The 12,058-nt window shown below is 40.9% G+C and overlaps 1 protein-coding gene across 7 annotated transcripts in view; it reads left to right on the top strand.

Annotated features, from left to right (window-relative positions):
• The window catches only part of STK39 (serine/threonine kinase 39), a 317,745-nt gene that overhangs the window by 69,766 nt on the left and 235,921 nt on the right, over window positions 1-12,058 (top strand). For all 7 annotated transcript variants that reach the window (XR_007454486.1, XM_049616066.1, XM_049616064.1 and 4 more), the window contains exons 3-5: window positions 6,051-6,159; window positions 9,306-9,447; window positions 10,864-10,919. Coding sequence is in view for 6 of the 7 variants with exons in the window: in XM_049616066.1 (XP_049472023.1) it covers window positions 6,051-6,159; window positions 9,306-9,447; window positions 10,864-10,919 (307 nt within the window). In the remaining variant the exon portion in view is untranslated. The remainder of the gene's footprint in view (window positions 1-6,050; window positions 6,160-9,305; window positions 9,448-10,863; window positions 10,920-12,058) is intronic.

The raw sequence follows: 12,058 nt of genomic DNA on the forward strand, positions 1-12,058 counted from the left end.
TTCTTTCTTTCTTTCTTTCTTTCTTTCTTTCTTTCTTTCTTTCTTTCGTGATGGTGGTGGTGGTGGTAGGAGGAACAAAGGCCATAGAGCACTATTACAAAAGCCCTCATAAACACTTAAATATAATTTCTTTCCATTTTTTTCAGTTTTTGGTTTTTTGGTAGTTTTTTCTTTTTTTTTCCTCCCAAGCAATCCTATTTCCGGGATATTCTATGGTAGGATATTCTGTGTGTTTTGTGTCCCCCACCAAACCTGGACTATCCCACGTGAGAGGCCTATATCGTGCCCCGGTTGGGCAAATGTGGCCAGGCTGGCCCCGCAGCTGCACGTGCGTGTCCCTCATAGGTCTGTCGTCCGCCCACCCAGCTCCCAGCAGAGGGCTGCTGCTGTGGCTGCCGCTTCAGTGCTGGCAGATGGGGAGGCCTTTTTCTTGCTATCCCATTTTAGGCCTGTTTTCCTACTCTTGTGAAATTTCATTTGTGGTGTGTTCCAGATGAAGCTGCATGAGCAGCTCTTTGGTCCACAGGGCAGATTAAATACCAGGCTGTGGCTTGCTTTGGCACCTGATGGCATGTCTGTCTTATTTCACTAGACTCTTCCAAAGGAGTCACTGTGTTACAGTCCTCGACTGCAGTTTTGGCACATGTGTTGTCCAGATTTCAGAGTTGTGTAAGTTCTTCAGATCTTGACCTCGTGTTTTTTTCTCCCTGTGAATTGTTTACTAGTCTCCCCTATTTCTAGCTTTGTTTCCTACCCCTTTCTTCAGGTCAGACTCAGCTAGGCGATGCCTCTGGGCTTGCTCCCCTCCTCAGGCTCTAACCCCATCACCTTCACTGTGGCCCTTGGTGCTCCTTCCTTTCACCTGTCCCCATACCCAAGTGCCTCTGTTTGCTTTCCACCACTTAGTCACTTAGAGTCTGGTTTCTGGACTTAACCAGTTTACTTGGAAGCCTGATAGAATGCAGAATTTCAGGCCCCACCCCAGACCAACTGAATCAGAATCTGCATTTTCACTTGGTCCCCAGGTGATCTGTGTACACTTTCAAGTTTGAGAAGCATTTTTCCAAATCATGCATCTATGGATTGTATCCTAGTGAAGGGAATAGAGTTTTAGAACCCTCTCATTTTGTAGGGAGAATTGGATAAACCTTTTTATTTTATTACTTAGAGAGTGAGCATGAGTGGGTCTGGGGGGCGATGGGGAGGTAGGCAGAGAGGGAGAGAGAGAGAATCTTAAGCAGGCTGCATTCTCAGTACAGAGCCCGATGCAGGGCCTGATCCCAAGATCCTGGGATCATGACCTAAACTGAAATCAAGAGTTGGAGCTCAACTGACTGAGCCACCCAGGTGCCCTAAAAACTTTTTTTTTTTTTTTAAATCATACCCACTTAATCATCTTTGGGCAATACTTTTGTCACTTTTAGAAATAGAGAGAAATGAATATGTTTGGGAATAAAGGGCTTTGCCTATCCTGTGAGTGAAGTTAGGACAATGGGAAAAGCTTGGATAATTTATCTGGTAGACTGTTCCCAGGGAAGGATTCAAAGAGCAGCTGCCATCACTGTTCTGAAAAGAAATGGAGAGAGTAGTTCTATGGAAAGAACATTTGATTCAAGAAATATTTATATTTTCAACATATAAAATATAAAAAGTATATACAGTTGTCTTAATTGATTCAGGCTGCTGTAAGAAAAATCCCACAGATTTGGTGGCTTACAAACAACAGTAATTTACTTCTCACAGTTCTGGAGGCTGGAGGTCCAAGGTCAAGGTGCTGGGATGGTCGAGTGGGAGCCTTCTTCCAGGTCACAGACTTCTCACTGCTTCCTGTGGCAGAAGGGGCAGGCTAGCTCTTTGGGGTCTCTTATACTGGCACAAATCTCATTCATGAGGGTTCCATCCGCAAGACCCGGTCACCTCTCAAAGACCCCCTTTCCTGAGGCCATCAGCTTATGAATTCAGGGGGTGGGCACAAACATTCAGACCATAGCAAAAATACAAATATATAAATATAAAATTTTGCATCTCTCTAGAAGGCAACTAAATACAAGGCTTACGTATAAACTGAAATAATGTTGGATAGGCAGGTAGAACACCTCATTTGTTCTTCTGTGAGTGTATTTCTGCACTGCTTGTGGAAATACTTATCATGGAGGCTCAGTGATAGCACAGGTCATACGCTGAGGCTAAGTGACTGTTGTTTCTCCCTAAGGCAGGTTTTCCCATGTCTTTAAGTATTAGAGGCTCTGCTACATGGAATGGCTTGTGTAGGAAATTGCATGATGTAGGAGTGGGGGTATGGAACCCTAGCGAAGCAGTGAAGAGGAACTGTGAGGCTGCAAGGAAAGATGTGAGGTTATGAGTGGTCAGACTGATGGTAAGTCAGCTCTGAGGTTTTCTGTCTTTGCCTCCATCTGCCTTCGTGTTGGTCCAGGGGTGTATTACTAGGGGCAGTATCTATGTCCCTCTCCCTGCCTCTTTCTTTTAAATCCTCAGGACCTTTATATTTTATTATTATTTTTTTTTTTTTTATTTTAGAGAGAGAGAAAGAGCAGGAGAGGGACAGAGGCAGAGAGAGAGAGAATCCCAAACAGGTTCCATGCTCATTGCAGAGCCTGACTCAGGACTTGATCCTATGACCCTAGGATTATGACCTGAGCTGAAAAGCAGAGTCACATGCTGAACCGACTGAACCACCCAGGTGCCCCCAAATCTTCAGGACCTTTAAATGTCCATCTGGTACCTCTAAGACCCAAAATTTTGAAGGACTAGAACTTGGTAAGTTATATCCACAGGTTAAAGAGTTTTTCTCTCTCTCCCTCCCTCTGTACATCTCCCCCTGTTCCCTTTTCTCCCTCTCCCCCCTACTTTCTCTCCCTCCCTGCCTCCCTCCCTCCCTTTCTCTTTCACACATACATACACACACATACACACGCATATACCCATGCATGTATGCATGCCCCCACCCCCAACACAAATAGTTTGCTCACTGCAGTGTTGGAGAACCTGATACTCTGGGTAGGAAGTGATACTGCCCATCTAAATGGAAAGTGCAAGAAAACGGGGTTTTCCAGAGTTTGGCCCAGTATTGCTTCAGTGCAGAAGAATTTCCTTTCATATGGGCATTGGTTGTTTATTGTTCATTTAGATTAATGATTTAAAAGTTTGGAGTTAGAAAGCTAGATAAGCATTCATTTGCATTAAATGTGAAATGATGAGAATGTGGAGCACCCACACTTTCAAGAAACATCATTCTCCTTTCTGTGAGCAGCGGGGGGCATCTGTGTGTATACCGGACCCTACCTGATGCTGCACGCCTTCCAAGTGAGCCGTCCGTCCCCACAGTGAACAGGTGCTAGTGACTTAAGGTAGGAATGGCCTGTGCAGTGTTGCATTTCTCCTTCAGCGGCATCTCGTGATATCAAAACCCAACACCAGAAACAGATGGAAACTGGACCTCAGGTTTCAGATCTTGTTCAAAGGACAGGAGTAGCTGAATTGAAAAGTGTCAGATTTAGAAAACCTGTAATTAGTTAAATGGATGAAGGAAATGAGCAATGGAAAGTGTTGTTATATAATGAAAATGGAAAAATTAGTGATTTTTTTCTATGTTTATCCTTGGTAAAAAGCACTTATATAAACATATAAACTAAGGTATATATGTGTGTTACATGTCATAGTGTTTTGGTCCAGTATTCTGAGAAATAGGGTCTTGGCACTTTGAGGATTAAGTAGTACTGGATGTGCAAGGATTGCATCCCCATTTGGAATCTTTCGGCTGGGTGATTTAAAATTAATTCAGAGTTAACTAGATGCTCATTACTATTGAAAATATTTATACGATGCATAAATGCACTTTTCTTTCATCATAAATACATCATAGCATGTATAAGGTTTCTTTGATGACTTACGTTATTTTTTGTGGCTTTTGGACGGCACCTTGAGAGGGAGTTACACGAGTCTGATACCCTTGATTGAGGGTTAACTGAAGTTTTATTTTTTTTGTTTTTTTCTAGTGTTTTTTTTTTCTTTCTTCTTTTTTCATTTTAATGTAATTTATTGTCGAGTTGTCTAACGCACAGTGTGTAAAGTGTGCTCTTGGTTTTGGGTGTACATTCCCATGATTCATCGCTTACATACAACACCCAGTGCTCATCCCAACAAGTGCCCTTCTCAATGCCCATCACCCATTTTCCCCTCTCCCACCCCGCCCCACCATCAACCCTCTGTTTATTCTCTGTATTTAAGAGTCTTCTATGATTTGCCTCTCTGTAACTATTTTTTCCCCTTCTCTTCCCCCTTTGTCTTCTGTTAAGTTTCTCAAGTTCCACATATGAGTGAAAACATATCATATCTGTCTTTCCCCGACTGACTTATATCACTCAGCATAATACCCTCTAGTTCCATCCACATTGCTGCAAGTGGCAGGATTTCATTCTTTCTCATTGCCAAGTAGTATTCCGTTGTATATATAAACCACATCTTTATTCATTGATCAGTTGATGGACATTTAGGCTCTTTCCTTAATTTGGTTATTATTGAAAGCGCTGCTATAAACATTGGGGTACAGGTACCCCTATGAATCAGCACTCCTGTATCCTTTGGATAAATTCTTAGTAGTGCTATTGCTGGGTTGTAGAGTACTTCTATTTTTAATTTTTTGAGGAACCTCCATGCTGTTTTCCAGAGCGGCTGCACCAGTTTGCATTCCCACCAACAGTGCAAGAGGGTTCCTGTTTCTCCACATCCTTGCCAGCATCTGTTGTTTCCTGAGTTGTTAATTTTAGCCACTCTGACTGGTGCGAGCTGGTATCTCAGTGTGGTTTTGATTTGTATTTCTCTCATGATGAGTGATGTTGAGCATCTTTTCATGTGTTGGTTAGCCATCTGGGTGTCTTCTTGGGAAAAGTGTCTATTCATGTCTTCTGTCCATTTCTTCACTGGATTATTTGTTTTTTGGGTGTTGAGTTAGGTAAGTTCTTTATAGATTTTGGATACTAACCCTTTATCTGATATGTCATTTGCAAATATCTTTTCCCATTCTGTTGGTTGCCTTTTAGTTTTGTTGATTGTTTCTTTTGCAGTACAGAAGCTTTTTATCTTGATGAGGTCCCAATAGTTCCATTTTTGATTTTATTTCCCTTGCCTTTGGAGACTGAAGCTTTATAGGAGTTATCTGGCAATAACTTAAGACAATACACCAAAACCAATGGGAACTTAAGTATTGCAGGAAAATGTGGTTTATTGAAGTTGCCTATTTGATTTCAAAACTTTATTGTTTTGTGTCTCTATATGAAACTTATTTTCCTCTATAGTAGTAGTGTTTCCTAAATTGTGACCCACAAAGCATTATTTAACTGCATTGTTCATGTGGATTCAACTAAAACAGCTTATCTACTGCAGGAATTCTCAGAGTCTTTGACAGTAATAATGTTCCCTATAACCCTTTTAGAGTGAGATGTAGGATCTGATGTTTCTTGAGCTTATTCCACTAGCCTGCCCACCCCTTTTTTTTCTTGATAAACTATCTACCATGAAATAGAATTTGAGAAATTACGTTCTAGCATCTTAATGGGTATTTGCTCATTTACCATCACAGCAGTCCTGAGAAGCAGAAACAGTTTTGGATGAGGGAGGATCTAAGACCCGCCAGAGTTGAGGCTTGGCAGTAGGACCCAGGTCCCCTAATGACTCACTCAGCCTTTTCTTTCTCTATCGCAGCCTTCCTTGCAGGCAGGAGGCACTCAGTCATGTGTGATGGGGCTCTCTGCTACTGAGTAGGGAATGATCTGGGTGATATGCTCCCTGAGGTTTCTGTGTCCTGGGACCGGTCCACAGGGCTCTGTGGTCTCCTAAAGAGGCCTTTCTGAATTCCAGCAAGTTGATAATTGGATGAATGACTTAGTTCTCATGCAGCTTCTTTGAACTAATGGTTTAAGCAGCCCCCCACGTTATGTTTTTAAGTAGGAAAAGTGCCTAGGTGTGCTCAGTGTGTTTTACTTCCCGATTTTTACCCCGTGAGACTATGTCACGTTTTGTTCTTTTTATAGAAAGAAATTCAAGCCATGAGTCAGTGCAGCCATCCCAACGTAGTGACCTATTACACCTCTTTTGTGGTAAAAGATGAACTTTGGCTGGTCATGAAATTACTAAGTGGAGGTAAGTGGGTTTTGTTATTGTTTGCTTGTGTGTGTGTGTGTGTGTGTGTGTGTGTGTGTTCTTTTGTCTTTTGTGCAAGCCGTAACATTGCATACAACTTTACATTTGGTCCCCTTACTCTTGTATTTAAAGTTTTGCTTGGTTTATTATTTACCTAGAGAATAAAGCCCAGATTTCTTCACGTTGGTATTGAAAAGCTTTCATAATATGGCTAAACTTCCTAGAATACCCGTGTCCTCTTCTGCCCAGCCTTCTTGGTGTAGGTGAGGCTCTCTAAATACCTCTGCACCCCGATGTCTCCCCTGTGCTGCTCCTCAGCCCTAGATGTCTGTCCTTCCTTCTCCACATGCCAAAGTCCTAAGAGGTCACGTCCTCTCTGCAACACAAAAGTTAACCAGTCCTTCCTGTTTAAACTCTGTTTTTAATATTATTCAAGTCCTTAACACATTGTAATATAGTGAATTACCTCAGTGCCGTTCATTAAAAGTTCTGTGATGATGGAAATGTTCTATAACTGTGCTCTCCAGTTTCTACTAGGTACATGTGGCTCTTAAATACTTGACATGTGGCTGGTGTTACTGAATTTCTGGAGGAACTGGATTTCTATTCATTTTTAACTAGCTTATATTTAAATAACCACAGATGGCTAGTGGCTATGATATTGGACAGTACAGATTTAGATTAGATTGTGGACTTGATGAGGAGAGCATGGTCTAATGGACTTCTCCCTTATTGAACCTGACACCCAGTGGGTACTCAGTAAATCTTGTTTCAGTTGAAATGGAGAGAAACTCTGTGCATGCTAAATTATTTGCTTGCAGTGTTGATCGGAAGTGGCACTATTTTCATCCTGTGTTTGCATTTGAAGAGGCAAAGTAACTTTCACTCTGGCCTCAGGTCAATGAAGTTATAAAAGTCATTGACAATTTAACTTATAAGGCACTTTTACATTGCCGTATTTTTTCTTTTAATCTCTTAGCATCACTAGTTGATAGAGAATGATAATGGTAGCCATTAACTTTATTGAACACTTACTCTGTGGCTAGATTCTGCTCAAGGCAATTTACTTACCTTATTTCATTTAATCTGGACAGCATCTTTGAATGGCAAGTGTCACTGTCCCTGCTCTTCAGAAAGTTCCCCAAAACTTAAGAGAGTCGGGCAGCTTGCCCAAGGTCACATACACAGTAGCTGTGAGCACCGGAATTTGTGGCAGTAGGACCTGTTGACTTAAAAGCTGTGCTACACCACAGGAATTATCACCTTCATTTTACAGACATGAAAATTTAAGCTTAGAAAGCCCCAGTGATTTTCTTTGTAACACCCAGCATTCCCACATGTATCACTCTGTATATCTTTTCCAGACGTGAAGTGTCGTTTAGGAGCAGAGGAAGACATTTTGCACTGCCTGAATGAAGCCAGAACCAGTATAGCTGAATTTATATTGTAGAGCCCGTTTTAACCTGTAGACCTGGTTCCAGTGAAGGCAGAATTGTGGGAGGCATCTTCATTTTTGTTGTTGTTGTTGTAAAGAAACTCTCTTGGATCAAGCAGAGGCCCAGAGCTGACAGGACAAATATGCTGTGATTGCTTTGGGTCCACTTGCGCGGGTCTCAGTGGGGAGCCTGGGAGAGCTGAGTTAGGTTCTGTTCCCAGTCTTGTCAATCCTATTAGTCATTGTTTCCTTGAGTGCCTACTTCGGGTTTTAATTAAACATGAAAAGAAAGAAATGAAAGAAGAAAGAAAAAGACAGCCTGCTGGAGCCAGACTGCAGGGTTTGAGTGTGGGCATTGCTCCTTGTCTCTGCCGAGGCTGGTGCTTTGTCAGTAAGATGACCCTTCACCCAATCTCTTGTTGCAGGGATCGAGGTTCTGGTGACCTGGGACCCTAGGCAGCCCCAGAAACACTGCTCAAACTGAGAATTTTACTTCCTGTCTTTATTTTGATCCCAATTAACCTTTGATTAGCTTAACAATGTCCCGTATCCCGTTGCCTGAAGACTGGATAGAAAATTTCATTGTCTTTTTAAAAGAATCCAACTTAGTCTGCCTGGGCTTTAGGTAAGAAGAACGAGTTTTAAACAGGTTTTCACAGGTCAGAGAAACCTGGGCCGATGTGGACTATTGCTCATTTTTCTTTTAGCAAGCCAGAAATGCATACATACGTGCCTTACCTGGTATATACTTATAATATGAAAATGAAGCAGTTGTGGAAGTATTGTTTTCAAAACTACTAAAGAATTTAAGATTCAATGAATAAATAAATGTTTTGTTTCTCTGAGGGGGAAATATGTATTTGTTTTCTTTTATAATATTTTATCATATGAAATCTCTTAATGAGGGGCAGGCAGCTAGTCTGGTGTGGTAATACCTGATGTGGAAACTCAGTACTCCCAGTTAATCATAGAGCGCCTAGAGCCAGATTCAGGTCCTGAGGTAAGCCATTTGTTAACTCTTCAGAAATGTTGAACCCCCAGGTAATTAGGGCTTTTAAAATGACCGGGAGGTTTGGAATATTAATTAGTATGTGTTGAAACATGAACTCAGAATGCCAGGGATCCTAATCTGTTCGTGGTAACAAAGTACCGTGTATTTATTTCATTATAAAAGTCAGTACATTATGGATCAAGTAAACAAAAATAAAGATTGCCCAGAGTCACAGAAAGGAATATTCTGGTTATCAGCAGGGGTCTGGAGGCAATATACTTTTTTTTTTTTCTCCCCTCCTACCTGTGTCCTAGATGTTCAGGGAGACTGTGCTTCTGGCTCTCAGTTCATTGCGGTCTGTTCCCCTGGCCACCGCCTCCTCTTTTTTTTCAGTTCGGACATCTTGAATCCCCTTTTGAGTCTGTAACCAACTGTGCGTGTGTGGGAGAAAGGACTAACCCTGGAGTGACCGTGAACAGTTTTTTGCATCCTGACCCAGAGTTATTCTTATGCTGAAAGTGCTCTTGCAAACTTGGATCTTGTGTTTCTGGTCACATGCTGCCATGCAATTGTTTGTGTGCCTTGGGAGCAATTGCGTCAAATAAACAAACGTATTTTGACATTTCCATTCAATTTTCTAAATAGTGGAGCCCAAGCTAGAAAGGTAATGAAGGGCTTGTGCTTACGCAGATGTTTCGATTCTTCTGTCTCTCCACCTAGGTTCCATGTTGGATATCATAAAGTACATTGTTAACCGAGGGGAACACAAGAATGGAGTTCTGGAAGAGGCAATAATAGCAACAATTCTTAAAGAGGTTTTGGAAGGCTTAGACTATCTACACAGAAATGGTCAGATTCACAGGTATGACTTCTGCAGAGATGTTTAAATTCAGCCATTTGTATATTCAGCTCTGGTTTGTAAAGACTGTTAAGGAAAACATATTGCTGTTAGGTATCAACATTATTTCTGAGCTAGGCCAAATAGTTGTGAAAAAAGTACTTAAAGAAACGAGAATAAATTAAAAAATTATTTTCAATGTTTATTTTTGAGAGAGACAGAGCATGAGTGGGGGAGGCGCAGAGAGAGAAAGAGAGAGAGGGAGACATAGAATCTGAAGCAGGCTCCAGGCTCTGAGCTCTCAGCACAGAGTCCCGACGCAGGGCTCGACCCCATGAACTGGGGGATCATGACCTGAGCCAAAATCGGTGGTTAACCGACTGAGCCCCTCAGGTGCCCCGAGAGAATAAATTTTGATGAAATATATTAGTATCCTTAGCATTGCTTTATCCATTTTCACTGAAATAAAAGCAGAATATAAAAAAGTACCTAGTGAACTCACTAAAAAAAATTAACAATACTACTCTTGAAGTATGCTTAATTGAACAGGATAGCATCTCTAACTATCTAATACAGGCAAAACTGTTCCAAATGTTGTAATATGTTCATTATTTTTGGCATGGTGGTGTGAGGAAAGGGGGGGGGTAGCTAATTTCATCTTCTTTTGTGACATAAAATGCTAATTCTTTAAATAGCCAAACAGCCTAGAATAGGAGTGTTTGATGTTTCAAAAGAGTTAGTATTACTTGGGCCCCTAGGAATAGCTGTGAGTAAATAACCATTTATTAGTAATGCTGGTATTGTAATTCCCCTACCTTGCGCTATATGTGGGCCATATATTTAAGGATATCTGCCATGTCTTTTGGTAATTAGGAAAAAACATGACCTTAGGTTTCAAACTTGTAAGTTGTTATTTTTCTTTTTAAGTGTTAAGACTTCTATATAATGAAGAAATATATTATAGAATGTTATAATTGGGATTTATAATCAGTATCTCTCCAGGGGAGAGGCTGATCCAATCCATTGTTTAAGAGGCTGCTGGGATTAATTTGGAATTGTTCCACAGACAAATTTAAGTGGAAGTAGAACAGCTTTACATAGAATTATCAGCTTTAATTCTTGAGAAAAGATAGTATGGTGAGTTAATGGGCGATCTCCAACTCTACAACATAAAGAATGTACTCACTCGTGATTTAATTAAATTTGGATAATGATTTCACATAAAATATTTGTTACTAAAATCCTAACCACCCCCCAGGAGCAAACTATAAAATCGCCGTTTCTCCCTGTAGCTTTTTAAATCTGTGATATAATTTTAATATTTATAAAATGATAATTACTTTAAACAGCTACATTATATGATTGTTTTTAAATCTCTGAGTGAATTGATGCAATATAATGTCTATATTCCATAATTCATTCTTCATTTTTTTCTAATAGGGATTTGAAAGCTGGTAATATTCTTCTGGGTGAGGATGGTTCCGTACAAATAGCAGGTAACGCTGATAAAAATAAAAATTCTTCTGACAGAAGTGTTCCAGTTTCGAGGAATGTAGAATCATTCCAAATAAATAAATAATGAATGAATGAATGAACAAATGAATGCATGTGATCTATATTAAGCATGTATCTGGGCTGCCCTGTTAGAGAACATTTGGGTCTGAGGCAGAACATGTTTTCCTGTTGTTTTGGTTAAGTTGTTGTTAAATCATCCTGTAAATAATGTTATTTTAGAACATAGCCTTTTGATAGAGGCAATTTTGCTTTCAATTTCATTTTTGCTAAATTTCAGGTTGAATAAAGGTGGTATTTATCTAACTGCAAGAAAAGCAGTTTTGAGAGTTTTTTTGATGAGTTTGAAAGTTTAGAACCTTGTACCCTTCGATTAATTTAAACGCTTCTATTTCTGAAGCGGTGCTGAAAGCACGGTGAACTCTCAAAGTCTGTGGGTTATTGTGGTCTTCAGTGTGACCCTGCATGGCCGTCCGTGACAGTAGGCACGCAGGTGCAGTACACGTCGGTAGAGTGCGTACACTAGACCAGTGCCCTCCGTGTGCAGACCTTATCATTCTGTTATTGCACCAGAGTAACCCGAAAGGTCTGGGGTAAAGTGTCTCCATGTCTGTATTGACTCGTGTCTCCCTCCCATCCATGAAGGCCTGTCTCCTCAGTCCTCTCAGCCATCACTGCTTTTTGCATTTGTGGCTGGACAGCCCTTACCTGTACCGAACTGTCCCTGTCATCATTGCAGGGTATTCAGCCCAGCCCTCTGGCTTGCAGGCATTGAATGTTATTAGCAACACGTCCCAGCGACACGCTTGGTGAGAATCACTGATGTAGCTTCTGCTGTTGAGTGCTGAAGTTTGCCCCAAATATTTAATCAGTCCAGCCTGCTGCTTTTTGAGTTGGAGTGGAAGAAGCCTCTTTTCTAGTATTTAGGGTTAGGTTCTTTCTACATCAAGTTATTAGCGCAGAGTTGATCACAGTCCTTGGTTCTAGTCTAGTTTCTAGACAAATGCGAGGATCTGGGGTATTATTAGAAACAGGAGAGCTCAGCAGAAAACAGACACACCCCCAACACAAAGGATAAGCCTTGAGTCATCTCTTTGATTCATTGTTTGTCCCTCTCTAGGTG

Source organism: Panthera uncia (genome assembly GCF_023721935.1).
Source record: "Panthera uncia isolate 11264 chromosome C1 unlocalized genomic scaffold, Puncia_PCG_1.0 HiC_scaffold_3, whole genome shotgun sequence".
NCBI classification, from domain to species: domain Eukaryota; kingdom Metazoa; phylum Chordata; class Mammalia; order Carnivora; family Felidae; genus Panthera; species Panthera uncia.